Here is a 23,185-nt window from a genome sequence, read left to right on the forward strand (position 1 = left end):
AAGGGTCCTGCAAGGAGCACACCGGGCCGGTCGACATGGCGGAAATGCACACTCCATATTCCTCCTTGAAGAAGCTGTTATTTTTCCTCAATGGCTTAGTGGCGGTAAGTGTGTCACAACCCCTGGTCCCTGCACTTCGCAGCTCTTCCTCCACAACCGGTTCCCTCAAAGACAGAAATAAGTTGATCCAAATTGATGGGCCTCCCAGGTCTGTGGTCCCAGGGCAACAGGAGGGATGTAGGGCAGACTAGGAGATGAACAGGACTCCTTGGGAACAGGCTCAGGCAGGGAATCGCCCGGATGCAGAACATGTTCTAGGGGCCCCAGGTCGGGGACCAGTGAGCCTGGCTGTGAGGCAAATCCTGCAGAGAACTGTGGCCGAGGACAGGATGGGGTGTTTGCTTTCTTGCTGCATTACATTTTCCCAAACTTCCCCCCACCCCCACCCCATCACTATAGAAGGGACTTGAGAGTCTATTATTAAAGAAATCCCCGTGTTCGTTGTCCAAGACTGGAGGCAAAGGTTTCCAGGAAAGAGAAAGAAATGAAACACGACTCATAACCCTGTCTCGGGAACCCTGGTGGAGCAGCGGTTAAGCACTGGCTGCTAATGGATAGGCCCAGGGGGAGGGGTTCAAACTCACCCGCTTTTGTATGACTTACAGTCTTGGAAACCTACGGGGTCAGTTCTCTCTGTCTCATAGGGTCACTGAGTCCCAAGCCACTTGAGGGCCGTGAGTTGGGTTTGGGAAACCTGACACGTGGCTGTATCATTCTGATGTAGATATTAAATGAGGCTTATGCCTGCTATAGGGGCCCTAGTGGCGTAGTGGTTATGCATGGGGTTGCTAACCGAAAGGTCAGCAGTTCAAAACCACCAGCTGCTCGGTGGGAGAAAGATGAGGCTTTCTACCCCTGTAGAGAGTTACAGTCTCAGGAACCTGCAGGGGCAGGTCTACCATGTCCTATAGGAATGTACGCGTTGGAATTGACTTGATGGCTTTGAGTTTGGTTTTGCTTTATTTATGAGCATGATTACATCTCACAAGACTGATTTTCGTTAATTATTGGATACATGCTTTAAATACTTGTGCCTACCAGAAGGAGCCCTGGTGGCATAGTGGGTTGGACTGCTGACAAAGTCAGCAGTTCGGAACCACCAGCCACTGTGAGGGAGAAAGGCGAGGCTTTCCACTCCTGTGAAGAATTCCTGCTTTGGAAATCGACAGGGGCAGTTCTACTCTGTCCTATAGGATCGATGGATCAGAACCAACTAGGTGGCAGTGAGCTGAGGATACTTAACCCTACAGAGACTATGGATGAATAAGTCCATAATGTGGATGACAAGGTGATACAGGACACCCTTTGGTATATGATGGGCCTGTGATCGGTATGTTATTATGATACATATGATTACTATATTTAGGATCAGCATTATTGTATCGCTGTCTAGACTTTTCTGTCTGCCTTGTGAAGCCAGGCACCTGTGTGTGTGTTGGGGGTGTATGTTCCCACTGCGCCTCCCACCCCCATTCAGTCTGGGTGTTCAGCCACCCAGCCAGGCCTGGGTCTCCCTTGATTGCAGGATTGGGTGGGTATCGACCTTCATCTCTGTTGACTGTTAAGTCCTGCCCTCTTCCCAAGGTCGTTTCCTGCTCCTATCAGCCTTTCCCAACCTCCCCCTACTTCACACTGCCCTCCCCCACCCAAGTTCTGGAAACGAAGTGACTTCCTCCTGTGTTCATTTGGTCTATAAAGGCACGATCCCCCTTTTGACTTTGTCATTGAATCCATCACCAGGTGACCTCTCTGGGTCCCTTTATTCAGCCGTGTGGGTGCTGTGGTTCCATGCTGGGCTGCTATCTGCATGGTCAGCAAGTTCAAAACCATCCGCAGCTCTGCATGAGAGAGACTGGGGTTTCCACGCCCTGCACAGTTACAGTCTTGGGACCCCACAGGGCCAGCTACGAGTCAGCATGGACATGATGGCCAAGAGAGGGGTCTGAGGTTAGAGTCCTCTCCCTCCCATCGAGTCCATTCCAGCTCATGGTGACCCCAAAGGCAGGATAGAACTGCCCCCTGTGGGTTTATGAGACTGCAAACCTTTATAGGAGTAGAAAGCCTCATCTTTCTCCCGAGGAGAAGCTGGTGGTTTTGAAGTGCTGATCTTGCGGTGGAGGCAGCAGCCCAACATCTAACCAACCACGCTACCAGAGTTCTCTAACTTTCTCACAGCCAGTGAGTCGATTCTGATTGATAGCGACCCTGTAGGTATTTTAGGGTCCAAGTTTCCAGGAGGATAAATCTTTGTTTCTCCCGAGAAGCGGCTGGTGGTTTCGAACCGCTGACGTTGCGGTTAGCAGCGCCAGGTGGCATCAGTTTGTACCTGGTGGTGGTCAATCCTCTTCCCAGTCCTTCCCTCTGAGGCGCAGGGCTCTGGGATTATTGTCGGGATCCGTTTCACCTCGTCTCCTGGTTGTGGTTGTAGACAATCACCGCCGCGGTCGGCCGCGTCCACCATCTTGCCAGAAGTACCCCCACAAGCATTTTAAATAACTGCCTAGCGTCCCCTTGCCTGGCTGGGCCATGATTGCCCGCCTTCTCTGTAGGGGTGATGGCCTCCATTCTGTACTCCCAAACAGCCCTGGACAGCCTGCTCCGGCCACACACTCCTGCTTGTTTTCTGTAGGGTCCTTTCCTAGCAAAGGAGTTTCCCAGGAAATGGTTTCCTGTCCAAGGTAAACCTCCCCGGGATTTTAAAGGCTTAGTCCAAAGGGTGCTTTCCCACCCACTCGCCGCCCCATCCCAGAGCCCAACACTAGTATCGCTGGGTATTACCCTCTGGAAGCACGGGCTGGCTTGATTGGCGTGATGCTCCGCCTCATCGAGCGCTCCATCGGCGTGCCACTGACTGACTGTTTCTCTCCGTCCTGGTTTCTGTCCTTAGATGTCTGGCGTGCTCCTCATCGGCCTGGGCACCTGGATGAATGGGAAGGCCGCCCTGACGAGGGTCCTGGGGCTGTCCTCTGTGCACCTGCTACACATCGGCTGCCTGTGCTTGGCCATGGGGTGCGGCATGGTGCCGCTCGGCTTGGCTGGGTGGTATGGAGCGACTAAAGAGCACCGAGGGATCCTCTTGTTTGTAAGTCGGATCGACATATGGCCCCTGGAGCGTCCCCCCTCACGGGCAACCCTGTCCTTGTTGCTAGGGACCACTGTGTGTCTGGCCTCTAGTGACCCCCTGCACAACTGTTCCTGGGCTTGAACCCCTTGCTGCCCGTCCCTCCAGCTTGTTGAAGGCCCCCTCCTATTTCATTGCCCCTCCACGTCACCAAGCGGGAAGTCCTCCAGGGACTGGCTTCTCCTGGCCTGTCCAAGGTATGGGAGACGAAGTCTTGAGTCCTTGCCTCTAAGGAGCCTGCTGGCTGTACTTCTAAGACAGATCCATTTGTTCTCTAAGCAATCTACCAGGCTCTCCACATTCCCCAGCACCGCAATTCGAACGCGTCAATCCTTCTCCTGCCCTTCCTCAGTGGCCAGTCTTCCTTCACAAGCCCACGGGACAGGGGGAAATACCGTGGTTCAGGTCCCGTGTGCCTCAGTCCTCAAAGTCACATCATCGCTGGTGCTCGGCTGGGTTGACTAGCAAAGCAAATCCAGCGACGTGCCTCGATGTAGAAGAGAGAGCTTTAGATCAAGAACGAATTATGAATCCGCAGAACATCCCGGCCCAGACCAAGTCAGGTCCATAAATCCAATACGAGTCCATAAGTCCCTCTTCAGACTCGCGCAGTCACAGGCAGTGATGCCGAATGCCGACGGTCGAGGTGCTGGGTGCAGAGTTGTGTGGGTCCAATGACCGTGGAAGCATAGGGTTTCAGAGTGGCCCGCCAGCAGGAAGGGGAAGATGGAGAGAGAGGAGGAGGGCTGTATCCGTGAGCTGGAGCTGGACAGGAATTGTGAGGCTGGCACAGGGCGAGGCTGTATTTGATTCAGAAACGAATGGAAGGCGTCGAGCAACACCGCCAACAGATGCCCCCTTAGCATCTGGTTATTGGAGGGGAGTAGCCGATCCCCAGCCTCAGTCTGTCTCTAGCATCTTTTGTCTCTTGCTGCTTGACTGCAAAATAGCACTTTCCCCAAGAATTCAGGGAGCGCCTCATCCTAGCCCGCCCAGAGCACAGACCATCTTGATGAGCGAAATCACGCCCGGCCCATCCTCCTCGTCTACCAAGCTCCGTCCCCAATCCTTTGCGTTCTGTATGACTCCAAAAAGCGTATTCGTTGTGTCGCACTTCACCCTCAAGAGGATGCAGATGCTTTTCCACCCCTAGGTCAACTTGGCATCATCCAGGGCCCTGCTCCCTCACGCCCCACACCCAATCCATTGACGGATTGCATCGGCTTTCCCCTGAGCATGTATCCTTCCACGACCTCTGAGACCTCACTCCAAAAAGCAAGGTGCCTCTGATGGTGTTGGGATCCCTGGAGGGTTGGGAGCTGGGACCCAACTCAAGCCTGCACAGGTGGCCTCGGGATGCGGTGGGAGACCTGGGTAGGAGCCAGGATGAGGGCGAAGGGGCTGCACGGGCCCAAGTGGGAGATGGTGGACGACACCGAGGAGGAAGAGATCCGAAGGTGGGGTTGCAGGACAATTTGATATGTGAGCCACTTGCCTGGGGTCCCACCGCTGCTAATGTTGGCCCTGGTGGGCTGTGGGGATCTCACGGGTGGGGACTGCTTGTTACGGTGGGATACGCTCAGCCCTCGGGCAGCCAGCCTCAGCCCTCGGGCAGCCAGGGGGCTCGGAGCTTTGTTCCGCGAACAGCAGGAGCCTTGAGGGTCTGATTTTAATAACAGTACAGCAGCTGCCTGGATGGGCATGGATGAAAAGGGGCTGGAAGGCTGACCTTGCTTTGCCCTCTGTGATCTGGAGAAGACCCCCCCCCGAGCGCCCTCCCCCCACTGTTGCTGTTAGGGGCTGCTGAGTGGATTCTGCTGCATAACCACCGTCTGTGTGTACAACAGAATGAAACCCTGCTCGGCCCCGGCCCACCCTCACACGTGCTGCTAGGCTGGAGTTCATCCGGAGCCCTGTAGTGGCTATCCATTTGGGCTGCTAACTGTGAGGCCAGCAGTTCAGAACCACCACCTGCCCTTCTGGAGAAAAACAAGGTTTTCTACTCCCCAAGGGTCACTGTCTCGGGACCCTGCAGGGGGACAGGTCTACCCCGTCTTATGGGATCCTTAGGAGTCGGAATCAACCTGATGGCAGCGGTTTGGGCGTTTTGGTTTGCTTGCTGGTTTTGTTTTCTTACCTGTCACTTCATGATGGAGCCCTGGTGGCACTGGATAAGTGGTGGGCTGCGGGCCCAAAGGTGGGTGGTTCAAAGTCCTCAGTCGCTCTGCAGGAGGGAATTGAGGCTGTGTGCTCCCATGAAGATTTACAGCCCCCAAATCCTCCAGAGGGTCGCCCTGAGTCAGGATGGACTCGATCGATGGCAGTGGGTTTGGTTTGGGTTCGTTTCGTTCATTGTCACGCCATGGTGTCATTCCAACCTGCGGGTCTATCTTCCAGCGCGATCTCACACGAGAGTCCACTGCTGTGCCAGAGATTTCCACTGGCTAGTCTTTATGGGAAGTGGAACACCGGGCCCTTCTTTCTAGACTGTCTTGGTCAGGAAAGCCCCAAGCCAAAAACTGATTCTGACTCAGCGACCCTACGGGGCAGGGTGCAACGGGCCCGTGCACTTCTGAGACTGTAGCTCTGTACAGGAGTAGAAGGCCTGTCTGTTTCCCACAGAGCGGCTGGTGGTTTCCCCCAACGCTTCACCGGCTGCACCCCAGGGTCCCTTAGTCAGGAGACCTGTCTGCCGTGGGTGAGCCTGCGGGTACTCGGAACACCAGCGGCACAGCTTCCAGATTCACGGCAACGTGTGGGCCTCCCAGTAGGACAAACTGAAAGAGGCTTGGTGTGGACCCTGCAGTGTACACAGGGGGAAACCGAGACCCGGGAGGGCAGCGCTTTCTCAGTGGTAGGAACTTCAAGACCACCCCTCTGCTTGCCGGATTTCCCGCCTGCGCTCGGAATTTCTCAGGAAACAAAGGCACCTGAAGTTGATCCGGTGCCCTTGGCTTGCACTGGCTGGAGGTCCTGGGCCTCTGGGGACCAAGCCCATCGGTGTGTGCGAGTCTCTCCTCCTGCTACCCCTCCCAGGAGTCCTGACGATGCAGTGGTTCCGTGTTGGGCCGCTAACCACAAGGCCAGCAGTTTGAAACCATCCAACAGATGCTCTACTCTTGTAAGAGTGAGTCTGGAAAACCATCAGGGGCAGTCCACCCCCCCACCCCCCCGCCCCCGTCTTACGGGGTCTCCCGCGCTAGGAGATGGAATCCACTGGGTGGCCAACCATGTGGTTTAGGTTTGGCTCTTCCTCCTCCGTCCAGCTTCTCCCTGAGCCCCGCCCTCGGCACACACTGCCCCTACGGCACCCTGGAGATGGTGCTGGCCATGAAAGGAAAGGTCAGTCCTCAAGGTGTCCCCTGGCCAGCCCCCTGGCCCTCCCCACATTCAGGAAATCGAGACTTGAAAGAAAGAAAAGCCACCAGGCCCCCTGGCACTCGGCATGTGTTCTTCTCACCGAGCAGCCCGGGTGGCCTGGGGGGAGTATCCTGCCCTGTGTGACTCAGGGCCAGGGAGGGGACATAGCCACCACTGTCCCCTGTCTGGGGGGTGCCAGCCCCCACAATCGAACAGGTCCAAGGGGCGGCTGTGTCATTGAAGGGTGAAATGAAAGAGACATCAGACAAGATACAGGGTGTGAGTGCTCGCCTCGGGGACCGCCGTGACTCCAGGAGCCAGACCCATGCCGAAAGAGCGACTCTATCTCCAATCACGGCTTATACAGGCTCGGGACGGGCAAGCTACCCTGGTGACAGGCGACCGCACCCGTAACAGGAAAGGGTTGTACACGAGGCAGATGTGCAACAGGAGGGGGACGATCAGGGTGTGCACACAATAGGAAGGGGAGGCCTCAAGGGTACACGTGTGACAGGATGGACGGAGTCTAGAGTCAAGATGGCAGCCTGAGTTGGCTGGACCTTGTCTCTGGGCTCTCCTTCAGGGGAACAATCCACTGTCCTTATCAGAAGAGAGTGGGCCCCACATAGGGTGGGCAGACTATAGGGTCTGATTGCTCTAGATCAGGGGTCCTCAAACTACCGCCCCAGGGCCCCATGTGGCCCGCCGGGGACATTTATCCGGCCCGCCGGGTGTTTTTGCCCTGCTTGTTTTTTACTTCAAAATAAGATATGTGCAGTGTGCATAGGAATTTGTTCATAGATTTTTTAAACTATAGTCTGGCCCTCCAATGGGTCTGAGGGACAGTGAACTGGCCCCCTGTTTAAAAAGTTTGATGACCCCTGCTCTAGATGGCTGATAACCCTAAGGAGATAACCTTTTTCTTTTTAGAATCATTGTATTGCGAGCTCTTACAGTGCTTATTACAATCCCTACACGAATTGTTTCAGGCATAGTTGTACATGTGTTGCCATCACTGTTTCCTAGACAGTTATCTTGTATCCAGCCCTTGGTATCAGCTCCTCCTTTTGCCCCCCTTCCCTCCCCCCTTGATAGATTACAAATTATTTCCATGTCTCACACCGACCACTGTCTCCATGGTTTCTGCTTTTCTTTGCGCTGGAGGGGTGCGTGTGGTTGTGTCGATCAGTTTCCTCCTCTTCTGGGGGACAACCTGGGGGATTGCCTGTTGCCCACACCCGCCCCCCTTCTGTGTTCCCTCCCAGTGCTTCCTGTCCCTGCTGATCATCGCCCTCGTCGAAGTCACGGTGGCCACCGTGGTCCTTGCGTTCTTCCCCATCGTAAGTACTGGGCAGCTGCTCCCCTCGGCCCTGGTGGCCACTGCCTTCCCCTCCCGCCAGGGGACACCCCTCCACCCCAAAAGGGCTCAGCAATCCCGGGGTGGGGGGGAATCCAGTCGGGGGAGGGGTGGGGGTGCAGGTGCCTACTGCACTCAGCTACTAACCCGCAGGCTGGTGGTTTGAGGCGCCTTGAAGGAAAGGTCAGGTGATCGAATTCCCAAAGGGAGCGATGGAAAACCCTACGGGGCGCTTTCTTCGCGGATGCACGCTGGGGGCGGCGGTGCTGACAGGCAGCGGTTTGTGCTGGGAAAGCTACGGGCCTGCGTGCCATGCCGTGTGGGCCACGCCGCCATGGTTGGGAAACGAGCCCCTGGAGGGGGCCGCTTGGCGAACCCCGATTGGATTGCGGGACAAGAGCCTGGACACCCTGTTCCAACAACGCCATCTCTGGGGACGCTCCTAAGAAGTTCTCGTGCGCGCGAGAGCGCACACACATGCGCACCCACAGGTGTGTGTGTGCATATGCGCGCGCGTGCGCGTGCGCGCTCACGAAGACAGTCACCCCCGGGTGGGGGTGGGCCTGGTGGCATGGTCTGTGGGGACCAGGGACCAGAAGCAGTCTGGGGGCAGATTGGTGGTGACACAACGGAAGCTAGGAAGGAGGGGTGCCGCGTCTTGCCGTGGATGGGACCCTAGGATGGAGGCCTTGGCACAGGTCAGAACTCGGGGTGGGGGTGGGGGCTTGGTGGATGTTGGGGGGGGGCCCAGATGTGTTTGTAAGGGAGACCGGGAGTGAGGCACAAGACAGAAAGAGGTGACACTGTGAACAACCCGGTTGGGACCTCTGGTCTGCAGCAAGGGACCTGCACCTCACTCATCCCACCTGGCGGCCCAGGGGGCTGAGGGGCTGATCCACCAATCCCCAGCAGCCGATGCTTAAGGGCTGCTCCCAGGGGGCACGAGGCCTCAGAGACTGCAGGTGGAAGCCAGGCAGCGTGCACAGGAGCGGGTCACCACCAGACAGGGTCGCCAACACCGCCCCCTGCCTCCAAGAAGCAACATGAGCAAGGTGTCCCCGACGTACAAACCGGGCTGCCACTGAGTTGCCTCCACCTCGTGTCTGTGGGAGGACATGTGCTCCCTTGGGCTCTCCGAGGCTGATTTCCCAGGAGTAGTGTACCAGGCCTTGCTTCCGGCGCCCCTGGCTCTATCTGAACCATCAGCCTTTCCAGAGCAGCCAAGCGTGGGGACTGGTGGCACCCCTCCAGGCCCCCAGCACCTCCAACACACACACAGAACAATTCCGAGGATGAGACCAGGAAGGGAAGGAGACAGCAGCCAGGCTTTGTTGTGACACACATAGACTGTCTCTTTTGGGGACGCAGGAAGTGGTGACGGTGACAGTATTGCCGGGAGAGTAGGAGGGACTTTCCTGCCTGGGAGACAGCAGTGGGAGGGAGACTTCATGGTCCGCCCTTCTGTGTTCGCTCCTTGCCAAACCATGGGCGCGATCACCTCTTTGGGAGACAGAAGACCCCCCCCCAAAAAAAACACAAAAAAGGTGTGTGTGTGGGTGGTGTTAATTTCAAACCTGTATTGAAAGACCAGAAAAATTAAATTCACCCCTTATGTGCAGAGCACTTGGCTCGCAGAAGATGATATTCAATTCGCTAATCGAGTTACAGCCCCACCGTGGGTGCAGCCGGCGTGTGTGGGAGATTCCAAAGAGCAGATGATTCAAACCGTGTGTGCGGGTGGGGATGGGGCGGGGGCGACCGGATACGCTGGCTCGGGACCCACCATCGGCCCTGCACTGGTGGCCGGGGTCGGTCCTCCCTCACCTGGACCCAGGGTGGGGTCTGTCTGCCCCCCCCCCCCGCCTGGACCCAGGGGGCTGAGAGTAGGGAAGGGGGCGGAAGCAGAAGGGATGTCCTGCGGTCCTAGCTCTCCCTCAGTTGCCTTTGTCACCCAGGCGTCCTTGAACTTGACCCTGTGCTTCCTTGAGGTGCAAGACCTGGCCTTGGAGCACACCCTGGCCACCCTGAGGGAGAGTTACAAAGGTTACAACGAGCCGGACGACTATTCTGCAGGATGGAACTTGGTCATGGCCAAGGTGAGATGCCTCGGGCCTTGGGGCGGGTGGGTGACAGAGGGTCCAGCAGGAAAGAGCTCCTGCTGGATTCTGAGCACGTTCAGGTTGGAGTCTCGGCCTGTGGCATCGAGCTCAGGAGGGGCAGGCGGCCACACGAGGTAGAGCTGGCCCACGTCCTGGGCTTGGCTGCTCATGCCCCAGGTGGTGGATCACACCCACCATGCATTCTCACAGCTCTTTAGCTAGTAAATGCTGAACTCCTACTGCATGCCCCGGGAGCCCTGGTGGCGTAATGGTTCTGCGTCAGGCTGCTAACCGCAGGGTCAGTAGTTTGAAACCACCAGCCAATCATCATCAGAAGGATGAGACTTTCTACTCCCATAAAGGGTTACTTTCTCAGAAACCCATAGGGGGCAGTACTTCCCTGATCTATAGGGTCCCTGTGAGTGTGGGTTTACAGCCTGCTCTGGTGGCAAAGTGGGTTATGACTTGGACTGCCAACCACAAGGTCAGCTGTTCAAACCCACTAGCCGATCCTCAGGAGAAAAATGAGCCTTTCTGCTTCTGCTAAAGTGTTGCAGCCTCAGAGACCCACAGGCAGTTTTTCCACTCAGTGAGCTTGGTATTTTGAGCCTGCGTGCCGGGCACTGTGCTGGGCTTTGTCCACCGTGCAGGGCTGTGTCCCCAGCCTCAAACATCAAAACACCCCTGCCCTTGGGTAGTGGATGCCCAAGTTGGGGACATGGACACGAGACCAATCAGTCACTGGTGTCAAGGGCAATGTCTGCAATAAAGGAAGACAAGTGGTCGGAAGGGCTGTTTGCCTACTATTGCTAGCACACAGTAGGACGCCATTAAGTAGTGGCAAGGTGGCTAGGTGCTTGCCGGCTGGGGAGCGGAGCTCATCGGTGCACTGCCGGAGAAAGATGCGTCTGTCGGCTGCCACAGGTCTTGGTCTTGGAAGCCCAGTGTGGCGGCTGGAATGAACTCCCTGGCGAGAAGTTCGGATTTATGGTTTGGATGAGGATGACTTGACTGCCCCACTTCGGGTTAGCTGGGAGAAAGACGAGACTTTCGACCCCCGTAAGAGGTACAGTCTCAGAAACCCACAGGGGCAGGTCTACCTGGCCTGTCGGGCAGCCAGGAGTCAGAAGCGACCCCATGGAAATGAGTTTGGCTTTAGTTTGGGGCGCCCTAGCTGGAGTCACGTGACAAGTTCTAGCCAATGAGCTGTGTGCGACCCAGTGAGCGCCTCCAGAGCCTTCTCCTTCTCCTTTGCCTCAGCAAAGGGAACATTCTAGAGCAACCTTCCTCAGGCCGCCACCCTTTAAGTCCAGCTCCTCATGTGATGGTGACACCCCCAACCATAAAATTAATGTTGTTGCTACTTCATCACTGTCATTTTGCTACTGTTATGAATTGGGCGGCCCCTGTGAAAGGGTCGTTCAAACCCCAAAGGGGTCTCAACCCACAGGTTGTGAACCGCTGCTGAATAGAGAAGGTGACAGCCCAAGGGGCCCGGAGTGACTCTGATAAGCCCACTTGTCTTGCCAGTCCCGGTGGGTCTGCAGTGTGTGAGATGGCCCAGGGGCAGTTTGATACTGTTGCATACCTTCCCCCAGAGGGACCGAGACCAGGGTGTCGCTCATTTAGAAAGTGGGGCCAGGGCAGGCCTTTCTGGAGAGGCACATTTGAGCAGAAACCTGCAGGAAGCGAGGAAGGGATTCAGTCAGAGAGTTCTCTGACTGGAGAACATTCCGGAAAGAGAGAGGTGTCTGTGCAAAGGCCCTGGGGCGACGGTTAGTGATGTAGGTTTGAGGGGCTCGGAGGAGACAGAAGCAGCAGATGCCTGGAGACTGGGGGAGGGCAGAGGGCCCGGTCCCTGTGGGCCCCCGGGGGGGAGGAGCTCAGCTTTGACCCCAGGGGAGAGGGCCCCCAGGCCACCATGGGCAGCAGCATTTCTCAGGTCCTGCAGCGCTGTGGCTGCCCCCTCCCCCCCCCCGCCCCCGTAGCCATGGGGACCGGCAGCTGTCACTCAGTCGTGTGAGAGGACAGCTGTGAGCGTTGGTTCTCCTCCTCCAGCTCCGGTGCTGTGGGGTAAATAACTACACAGATTTTGTGGGCTCCTCCTTCGAAACCATGACTGGCCGCATCTACCCCCGGAGCTGCTGTAAGTCTGTTGGGGCTACAGCCTGTGACGGCCACAGCGTGTCCAGCCAGGTCATCCACCAGAAGGTAACTGGGCACGGGGTCTGGTGACAGATAAAAAAATGACCCTCTCTCCTGGGGAACCCAGCAGGGATTGAGAGAGACACCAACACCCAGGCCCGTTTGTGTGTTGAGTCTTGTTTGGACAGCAGGGTCTTGGGGAGTTTCGTGTTAAGATCCCCACTTCTGCAGATGGGGAAATTGAGGCTTGGGGAAGGGATGGGGCTGGTTCAAGGTCACAGGGCTCTGGCAGAGCTGGGCAGTGGCTGCAGGCCTACAAGTCCGCAAAGACGAGAGAGAGAGAGAGAGAGAGAGAGAGAGAGAGAGAGAGAGAGAGAGAGAGAGAGAGAGAGAGAGAGAGAGAGAGAGAGAGGAGGGGCATGAGAACCACCCATCTCGTAATGACAGCGACAGCCACCACCGGGGACTGAGCCCGCCCTGGGTCCCCGACCTGGTGCCAGTCACTTCAGGAGTGGCCCGTGTTTCATCCTCACAGGTGAGCACTGTTCTCTCTGCCTTGTGAACAAGGCAACTGAGGCACGGAGAAAGCCCATGCTAGCGAGCAAGGGAGCTGGGTTTCAGACCTCACCTCCCAGGCCCTCCCTCACTGACGGCTGCTGCCCGGAGCGCTCGGATCTTCTCAGAGGGAAGGAATCGGAATCATTCATTCGTTCATCCTTTTGGCAGATCCTGGACAGTTCCCTCAGGAAGAATCGCTCGGGGCAGGTCCTGGGTCTCCCAGACGCACAAGGGCGCCCCGACAACCTGTCCGTCGCTCGCTGAACCCCCATGCAGCCCACTGTAGCCACTCTGGCCTCAGGCGCACCGGGCACCCGCTTTCCTTGGGCCATTTGCACCTGGAAGGCTTGTCGTGCCCCAGTCGGGGCTCCAATATGCCATTGCTTCAGGAAGGCTGTGCCTGGCCCCCTCTAAAAAAGCCCACCACCACCCCCGTACCATCCCTGCCCAGGAGGCTCGGTGTGACTCATGCTTCTGGGGCCCATTTTCCCCTTCGTGAATGCCCCCTGCCCCCCAACTCCGAGCAGGCAAAGACTGTTTGGTTTCCTACCGCGTTCCTACCGCCCAGGCCCGGGCACCCAGGAGGCACATAATAAGCACCCACTACACAAAATAGCAAGAGCATGCTTGTGACAGCTCAAGATTTTAGAAGCGAGAAGCACCAGGGGCCTAGGAAAGGGAGGACCGGGTCACCAGAGGAAGGGCAGCTAAGGCCTCACTGTCCGTGGGTGTCTGCTCACCTCATCTCTTTGAACTTCACCTTCCTCACCTGTGAACCAGAGAAGACTAGCCCCCGACTCGTGGGATTGTCGGGAGAAATGTGAGAAAATACCAAGAGTGGTAAATCCCAAAGGATCGCTGGGAACTCATTGAAAGCTTTAAGGAAACAAAAATATCCAAACGGGAAGCTATGGTTTCTCACCCATGCCGGCCCTCTAGGTCCGTGTCTTGTGAAGACGCGGTTCTTCCTCTCTCACATGATGATCGTGGGTAATGCTGCTAGGCTGCCAATCACCAGGTCAGCAGTTCAAAACCACCAGCCCCTCTGCTGGAGAAAGAGGAGGTTTCTACTCCTGGAAAGAGTTACAGGCTCGGAAACCCACAGGGGAAGCTGGACCCTGCCCTACAGGAGCACTAGGAGTCAGAAGGGGCCTGAGGCCAGGGAGTCCCTTGCTCTGCTGTGCCCTTCCCTGAAGAATCCTGTGCTCTTTGATGGATACCCGCCAGATGGCTGTTTGGACGAGGGAGTCTAGAGAAGAAGTCTGGAAGGGCTAGGTCAGGGCTGCAGGCTGGACGGAGGCAGTCTGCCCAGTGAACATTACAGGAGGGAGCCCTTGCTCTCTTTGAAGAAATGAGCAGGTGCATTGCCTGGTGGTGACAAAATATATTTTGATATATATATATTTGAGATATATTTTAACATATATATTTTTCAATATATAAATATATTTGAAATATATATTTGGTATATAAATATATCTGATATATATTTGATGTATAAATATATTTTAAATATATTTTCAATATATAAATATATTTGAAAATATATTTGGTATATAAATATATTTTATATATGAATATATTTGATATATAAATATATTTGATATATATATCAGTGTAACCTCCCTGGCCTTTCTCAACGGTGCCTCTTTCAGCTAAAAAAAAAAAAGAAAACTTCTCCCTAATAAGCCCCCATGAACATCCTGTGTCCTTTGAGGAAAATGTATCAGATGAGCCCTTTGGTATAAAATCATACCCTCCTGAATGGACCCCCTTTGCCCGAGTTTAAGGTCCCAGAGACCCTTCCAGGAGCTGCTGCACTGAGTGCACCTTTGTGAAGGCCCCTGACGTGGTGCATCACGGAGAGACCTTGTCTGCAGGCACCCCTTGTTCCAGAGGCATGTTCACTTGCAAGCACATTTTGTTTGGAATCAGCCCGGGCACGTATGGACTGGAGGCATCGGAGAGTACTTCCCGACGGGCATGCGGCAGACTAGCAAGGTGCTGAGTTCACGCCAGCCCCTTTTGTTCATAAAGAGCACTCATGGGACCCGGCTGGTGGCAGGGTTACACGGGTTGGGCTGCGATCCGCACGGTCAGCAGTTCGAAACCACCCGCAGCTCAGAGGGAGGAAGACCAGGCTTTCTACTCCGGAGAACAGTTGCTTCCCGGAAGCCCACGGGGGGGTGGGGGGCTCTCTGAGTCGGCTCGGACTCATGGCAAGGGAGGAGCCCGTGGAGATCACTCACAGTGGCTGCATCTTGGCTGTGGACCGCGCCCTCCTTGTGGATTACTACACCACGCTGCCCTACCCTGAGCCATCCTCACACGGCTCTTACGTCTGAGCCCGTTGTTACAGCCACTGTGTGGACTCATCTTGTTGCGGGCCTTGACCTCTGGGGCTAGCCCCTCTACGTTACCAGCACGATGGCCTTCCCAGGGACTGGACTTTCACGATGGGCTTCCCAGGGACTGGACTTTCACGATGGGCTTCCCAGGGACTGGACTTTCACGATGGCCTTCCCTGGGACTGGTCTTTCCTGGCAGCGCGTCCCAAGTAGGTGCGATGACGTCTCACCAGCCTCGCTTCTAAGGAGCACCTGGGCCGTACCTCTTCCAAGAGAGACTGGTTTGTTCTTTTGGCAATCCCGTGGGACTTTCAATAGTCTTCGCCGATGTCATCATTCAACCGCATCGGTTCTTTTCAGCTTCACCCAAAATAGAAAAGCCCGGTGAGGCCGGTCCAGTTGGTCCCATGTCACAGGTGGAGAAACAGAAGTGCTGAGGACTATAGTGGATGATCCAACGTCACATAGTGGGATCACGTGGGGCAATTGGCCATAGTCCTCGCCGTCACACTGGACGCCGGCACAGGCTGGGTCCGGGGGAAGGAGTGGTAATCTTTGAGTGAGGGGAGCGAGGGAGCCAGAGGATATATTGGGGGAGGGGGGCAGTCAGATGAGAAGAAATCAAGGGGCTCATGACTTTGTCTCCTTCTCCTGTCTGGATGGCCCAAGGGTTGGGGGTTGGCAGCGACACAGAGTCCGCGAGTCCCTAACAAGCTTGCCTGTTTGGGTGTCTGTTTCCTCAGGGCTGTTTCCACAAGCTCATGAGACTAACCAAGATTCAGTGCTTCACCCTGAGTGGGGGCCTGCTGGGGGCAGTGGCAATCCAGGTAAGACACTGCCCCTCTTGGATACATCCAAGTCCTTTATCAAGTGCCTCCTGAGTGCCAGCTCCTGTTCTGGGTACCAGGGATACAGGCATGAGCGAGAGACGCAAAGCCCTGCCATGGTGGAGGTGACATTTTGGCTGGTGAGGGGTGGTCATAGGAAGTCACACAGGGTCATCGGATAGGGACTGGCATCAAGGAAGGGCTTCCCTGAGGAAGGTGGCATTTGTACAGTGACCAGAGGCGGTGGAGGAGGACAGGGGTGCATATGGGGGAAGGAAGTGAGGACAGTTGGTACAAAGGTCCCGAGGTAGGAATTTGCTGGGATTCTTCAGGGATCAGCCAGGAAGCCAAGGCACAGAGTGAGGGAGGAGGTGGCGGGGAGAAGAGGGCACGGAGTCAGTGGGGCAGACGGCGCATGGCTACGAGGCATTTGGCGGTTATCCCGAGTGTGGGAGAAGCCAGCTGAAGGATTTCCACGTCCATCAATCCTTCTCTCGGGGGCCGGGCACCGTTGTAGGCCCTGGGATGCAGAATGAGCATTTCTGCTCCCCGAAAGTGGTGGTTTCCTCAAAAGAGACAGAGAAGAAGTCCAGTTTGTTCGCTTGTTTGTGTTTTGACAAAAGAAAATGCATCATGTGGTAGGACACGATAAATGGGCTCAGGAGAAATATAAAGTTGGAGCGAGGCAAAGAGAGACCCCAAATGGAGGGGTCTCACGAATAGCCGGCCTCGAGGGGGTGGGGAAACACTGGGGTCGTCGTGGTTGGGTTGCCAACCACAAAGTCAGCAGTTCGAAACCACCAGCCACTCCTCAGGAGAAAGATGGGGTTCTCTACTCCTGTAAAGAGCGACTGTCTCAGAAACTCAACTGGGGGCCAGTCCACCCTGCCCAAGAGACTCGCTGTGAGTCAGCATCGACTTGAAGGCAGTGAGTTTGGTGGTTGGTCTTTGTTGGTTTGTTTTTTAAGAGATGGTAGGAGGTAGGAGCTCCCCAGGGTCCTCAGGTCTGATTCTAGATGCAGGGCCGTCTCCCTGCAGCTAACGAGCCTGACTTGCACTGATCTGGTCAGAGGCCTGCGTGGGCAAGTGCAGGCGCTTTGCAGTCCGGTGGGAGGTCAGGGCCTCCCTCCTTTGTCCAGTGAGCTTCCCAGGGTTTGCTGGAGACCCTGGTGAGGTTCTGTCACCAAGGGTCCGTGAAGCCTGACTCTAGGAAGTGTTGTTGTTGTGAGGTGCCTTCCAGTCAGCCCCGGCCCACAGTGACCCTCTGCACAGCAGAACAAACCCCTGCACCGCCCTGTGCCAGCCTCACTGTGGTCCCTGCTGTGCCTGAGCCCACGGATGCAGCCGCTGTGTCGGTCCATCTCGGTCTTCCTCTCTTTCGCCGCCCCTCTACTTTACCAACCACGATGTCCTTCTCCAGGGTCTGGTCCCTCCTGACACTATGTCTTGCCATCCTTGCCTCCGTGGAGCACTCTGACCGTACTTCTTCCAAGACAGATCGCTTTGTCCTTTTAGCAGTCCATGGTCCTTTCAACGTTCTTCTCCAGCACAATTCAAGTGCATCGGTTTTTCTCTGGTTGGTCTTCCACATTCAGCGTCCAACTTTCACCTGCCTAGGATGCAATGGAGAACCCCATGGCCGGGATCAGAAGCACTGCAGTCCTCAGAGCAGCATCTTGCTCTTCAGGACTTGAAAGAGGTCGTGTGTGGCAGATTCACCTAATGTAACGTGTCTTTGCTGCTTCCATGAGCATTGATGGTAGATCCAGGCAAGACAAAACCATGGACAATGTCAAACCTTTTCTCCATTTATCATGATGCTACCTATTGGTCCAGCTGCGAGGATCCGGGGCGTCTTCACATTGAGTTGTGATTCATACGGAGGCGACAATCCTTTATCTTCATCAGCAAGTGCTCCAAGTCCTCCTCACTTTCAGCAACCTTGTTGTTAAGAAGCCTTCCTCCCATCCTGATGCCGCATGCTTCTTCATATCATCCAGCTTCGCCGAGGATTTGTTTGGCACACAGATGGAACAAGTGTGGTGAGAGACACAACCCTGACACACACACCTCGCTTGATTCTAGCCATGCCGTGTACTCTTGTTCTTTTAGCACGGCCACCTCTCGATCCATGGGCACGTTCCGAATGAGCACAGTGAAGTGTTCTAGAAGTTCCATTCTTCTCAAGCCTAACCACAGTTTGTTATGGTCCACACTGCCCAATGCCTCGGCACAGTCACCGAAACACGAGTACGCATCTTTCTGGAACTCTCTGCTTGAGCCAGGATCCATCTGACATCAGCAATGATATCCCTTCTTCCACATCCTCTTCCAGGCTTGTCTGAACCTCCCTGTCAGTAGGAATCAATTTCACCAAAAAGTATAAGACTTGAACATCGAAAACCACAAAGCATGGAAAGAAACGAAACACAAAACACAAACCCACCGCCATGGCGGCAATCAGCCCTCGTAACACAACGCAGCCCGCCACCATCCAGTCTGTTGTGACTGAGAGCGACGCCATGAAGGGTTTCCAAGGCTGTAAATCTCTACGGGGCCAGGACCACCTCAGCTCTCTCTCCAAGGAGCTGCCGGTGGGTTTGAACAGCCGACCTTATGGTTAGAAATGCATTTCCGACCAAGCACCACCAATCACTCACTGCCATCAAGTCGATACCGACTCAGAGCGACCCCACAGAACAGGGTAGAGCTGCCCCTGTGAGTTTCTGGGCCCGACACTGTTCACAAGAGTAGAACATCCCATCTTTCTCCGGAGGCTGGCGGTTTCCAGCCACGGGCATTCAGATGGCAGCCCGGATGGTGACCACTGTGCCACCAAGGGCCAACTCCCTGCCGCTGAGTCCATTCTGACGCATGGCAACCCCAGAGGGCAGGTCAGAACTGCCCTGTGGGTTTCAGACTAACGCTTGACCGGAGTAGGAAGTCTCATGACGCTCAGGCGTCCATCAGAGAGCTCCGGTGGTGCCATGGGCTAAAGATCGAGCTGCTCTCCAAGAGGTTGGTAGTTTGGACGCACAAGCAGGAGAAAGAGCAAAGTGTCAGCTTCTGTGGAGATCACACAGCCTCAGAAACCCCGTGGGTCAGTTCTACTCTGTCCAATAGCGTCTCGGGGAGTCTCCACAGAGATGGAACAATAAGTAAGTGTTGGCCAGGATTATAAAATTCAATCGTGTGAAGATGCCAACAGATCCCGTGCATTGCTGTCAAGAGCCCAGCTGGGTTATCGTGCAGAAAATGACAAGCTGATCCTAGAACATGTGTAGGACTTCCAGGGACCGGTAATAATCAAGGAGCCCTGGGGCGCAGTGGCAAAGTGCTCCCCTGCTCACTGGAAGGTCAGCAGTTCAAACCCACCATCATCTCTGTGGGAGAAAAGGTGGCCGTCTGCTTCCATAAAAATGGACAGCCTTGACATTCCATGATGCTCACCTTCCTGACACGATCACTGAAGACAAAGCAGGTGCACAAGCAAATGTGGCGAAGAAAGCTCATGATGCCCAGCTAGCAAAAGATATAGCATCTGGGGTCTTAAAGGCTTGAAGGTAAACAAGCGGCCATCTAGCTGAGAAGCAGCAAAGCCCACATGGAAGAAGCACACCAGCCTGTGTGATCACGAAGTGTCGAAGGGATCAGGTATCAGGCATCAAAGAACAAAAAAATCATCATTGAGAATGAGGGACAGTGTGAAGTGGGGACCCAAAGTCCATCTGTAGACAACTGGACATCCCCTTACAGAAGGGTCCCAGGGAGGAGACGAGCCAGTCAGGGTGCAGTGTAGCAACGATGAAACATACAACTTTCTTCTAGTTCTTAAATGCTCCCTCCCCCCACTATCATGATCCCAATTCTACCTTACAAATCTGACTAGACCAGAGGATGTACACTGGTACAGGTGGGAACTGGAAACACAAGGAATCCAGGACAGATGAACCCCTCAGGACCAGTGGTGAGAGTGGCCATACCGGGAGAATAAGGCAAAGGTGGGGTAGAAAGGAGGAACCCATCACAATGATCTACATATAACCTCCTCCCTGGGGGACGGACAGCAAAAAATTGAGTAAAGGGAGACATTGGACCGTGTAAGACATGAAAAAATAATAGTAATTTATAAATGATCAAGCGTTCGTGGGGGAAGGGCAGGTGGGGAGGGAGGGGGGAAATGAGCAGCTGATACCCAGGGCTCAAGAAGAAAGCAAATGTTTTGAGAACGATGAGGGCAACAAATGTACAAATGTGCTTGACACAATGGATGGATGTATGGATTGTGATAAGAGTTGTACGAGCCCCCAATAAAATGATTTTTTTTTTTAAAAGCACAGCCTGGTTAGCCCTATGGGTCAGTTCTCCTCTGTCCCATCGGGTCGCTTGATTTGGAGTAGACTCCATTGGCAATAATAAAGCACTCCACTCTTCAAAAGAATTAAGTTGGAGGACTAACATTTCTCATTTCAAGTTAATCATGACAGTGTGGTCCTGGTATAAGCCTATGGACCTGTGTAACGTGTGGGCATCTGTATCTATGTAGCTCTGGGGGCCCAGGGGGCTTTGCACTGCACTGCTTGTGGTTCAACGTAGACAGCTGCTGCTCAGGAGAAAGCGGCTTTCTTCTCCTGAATAGAATTACAGACTCAAACCCAGAGGCAGTTCTAGCCTGTCCTGTGGGGTCATTGTGAGTTGGAATCAGTTCAGTGGCAGTGAGTTTGGTTTGGGGTTTGCATGTATGTGGGGTGTGTGTGTAATATGTATATTACATGTGTGTAATGTGTATATTATATATGTTATTACATATATAATAACCTTGACATTTAGAGTTGATTGGTTTTCAGCCAAGGCTCCAAGGCAATAGAATGATGACGGAATAGTCTTGTCAGCAAATGGTGTCGTTAGGTGCCTCCAGCCCAACGGAAGGAAACCCCGCCGGGTCCCACACCCTCCTCTCAATCGTTCTGATGTTTGAGCCCACTGTTGCAGCCACTGTGTCCATCCGTCTGGTCAAGGGCCTTCCTCTCTTCTTTTTTTAAATTATAAATAAATCATTTTATTGGAGGCTCTTACAGCAATCCATACATCCATCAAGCACATGTGTACCTATGTTGCCATCATCATTTTCAAAATAGTTCCTGTTTAAGCCCTTGGTGTCAGCTCCTCTTTTTCCCCTCCCTCCGCCACCCTCCCACCCTAAGAAATGATAAATTATTATTTCTTTCAGATCTTACACCGCCCGCTGTCTCCCTTCATCCATGTTACTGTTGTTTGTCCCCCTGGGGAGTGGGGGGAGGATTATACGTCATTGTAGTCGGTTCATGTTTCTCCCCCCTTCTCCCTCCCCCTTCCTCCTACCCTCATGGTATCATTAATTCCATTGCTGTTCCTGAGTGGTTTATCTGTCTTGGATTCCGTGTGTTGAGAGCTCTTATCTGTACCAGTGTACATGCTCCAGTGTAGCTGGATTTGTAAGGTAGGACTGGGGTCACGTAAGGTAGAACTGGTGGGTGGGGGGAGGAAGCATTAAAGAACCAGAGGAATGTTGTGTGTTCTGTTGGTGCTGTGCTGTACCCTGGCAGTCTCGCTTTTTCCTTGTGACCCTTCTGTGAGGGAATGTCCCATTATCTACAGATGGGCTTTGGGTTTCCACTCCAGCCCCCATCGATTGCATCAATGTATTTGTTTGTTTGGGGTCTTCTGATGCCTGTTACCTGATCCTGTCGACACCCTGTGATCACAGAAGGCCCTTCCTCTTCTTTGCTGTCTCTTCACTCTACCAAACATGATGTCCTTTACGAGGGACTGGTCTCTTTGGACATGACAACATGTCCAACGTATGTCAGGCAAAGTCTCGCCATTCCTTGCCTCCGAGGAGCATTCTGGCTGTACAGAATCTGTTTGTTCTTTTGGCTGTCTGTTTGTTTGACAGAGCTGTTTGTTCTTTTGGCCGTCCATGGCCCTTCCAGGATCCTTTCAACAAATAGTGCTGGGATAGCGGAATACCCACATGCAAAAGAATGAAGTGGAACCCTTACCTCACACCATATACATAAATTAGCTCAACATGAGTCATAGGTCAAATGTAAGGCCCAAAACGATATAGAGCTCTTAGAAGAAACATAGGGTCAGTCTTTCTGACGTTGGGTCTGGCAACCGGTTCTTATAACACCCTTTCCCCCAAGGATCCCAGCAAGAAACACAACTCAGCTCCAGTTGACCCATCGATGACGCAAGCCTTCAGGGGCCTCCTTGGAGAGCCACGGGTTGGGTTGAGGGAAATAAGGAAAGGTTGAGATGCCCAGGGACTAGTGAGCCCGGGGAACTTTTGTTTCTCCAGACTTGGCAGACATGGGAAGATAATAGGAAGTGCAAGAGCTGCCCAGAGCTGTGGTCCCGGAGAGCTTAGTGCATGCTGAAGGGTGGGAATGGGGAAGAAATGTTCTAAGCTGCCCCTCCTGCTGCCCTCCCGTGTCTGGCTGGTGAATCCCATTGGCCAACCTCAACAGGACGCTGGAGAGCAGGGTATAGAAGAAAGAATAGAATGTTGAGGGAAGATCTGAAGGGACCAAATGGCTAATCTGCATCATGATGAAGGATCTGCCCTCCACCTACCCCTGCGATCCTTAGGGCTCAAGAGCGCCAGGTCTTCTCGAGCAGGGAACTGTCCCATCTCCCCCGACTCGGATCTCTGCTTTAATCCTGGCTTGGAAATGCCTAGAGTTGGCTCAATGTTTCTCCCTTCTCCCGTTTCAGGTACCAGGAATTCTTGCTACGTGGCTGCTGTTTGCCAAGTTGAGCTGACGATGCAGCCTGGAAGCACAGGGCACTGGGCTGAGGGAGTCGCCTGCTGCGGAGTTGACTCAAATGTCTATGTTTCTGGGCTCTCCTGGCAAAGGGCAGCTGACAATAAAACCCTGGGGAACCCTGTCCATCTGGATCCCCCGCTTCGTCACGTGAACCCTTCTTACCTGCTAACCCCTGGGATGCCGTGGCACTAGCCTTCTTCCTCAGGGAGCTTTGTGACCTAAACCATTCACAGAAGCCCAGAGAAGTCACCCAATCGAGTCCCGTAGGTCCTCCAGCAGGATACGACAATCCCCAACAGCTTTTGTTTCATCTCTTCCCTTTTCCTCTCGAGAGAATAGTCTATAACCAACTCCAGGCAGGGCCTCGTTTCCCCTTCCGCGCGTCAGAGTACATCTCTAATGACGTGTGTGCTGATCTATCACCAGAAGAACATTATCACACGCAAGACAACGGCCCATCACTGCGTTTTCCCAATTGACTCAGCGATGGGTTCTTCC

At 54.4% G+C, this 23,185-nt stretch overlaps 1 protein-coding gene across 1 annotated transcript; it reads left to right on the forward strand.

Moving 5' to 3' along the window:
• The first annotated feature begins 35 nt into the window (after positions 1 to 35).
• Positions 36 to 22,682, forward strand: TSPAN16 (tetraspanin 16). The gene is made up of 7 exons (XM_075544611.1): positions 36 to 104; positions 2,948 to 3,142; positions 7,807 to 7,881; positions 9,887 to 9,994; positions 12,056 to 12,208; positions 15,792 to 15,875; positions 22,635 to 22,682. The coding sequence occupies exons 1-7, from the start codon at positions 36 to 38 to the stop codon at positions 22,680 to 22,682; spliced, it is 732 nt and encodes a 243-aa protein (XP_075400726.1).
• Positions 22,683 to 23,185: the final 503 nt, after the last annotated feature.

This window comes from Tenrec ecaudatus, chromosome 1, assembly GCF_050624435.1.
Source record: "Tenrec ecaudatus isolate mTenEca1 chromosome 1, mTenEca1.hap1, whole genome shotgun sequence".
Lineage (NCBI taxonomy): Eukaryota > Metazoa > Chordata > Mammalia > Afrosoricida > Tenrecidae > Tenrec > Tenrec ecaudatus.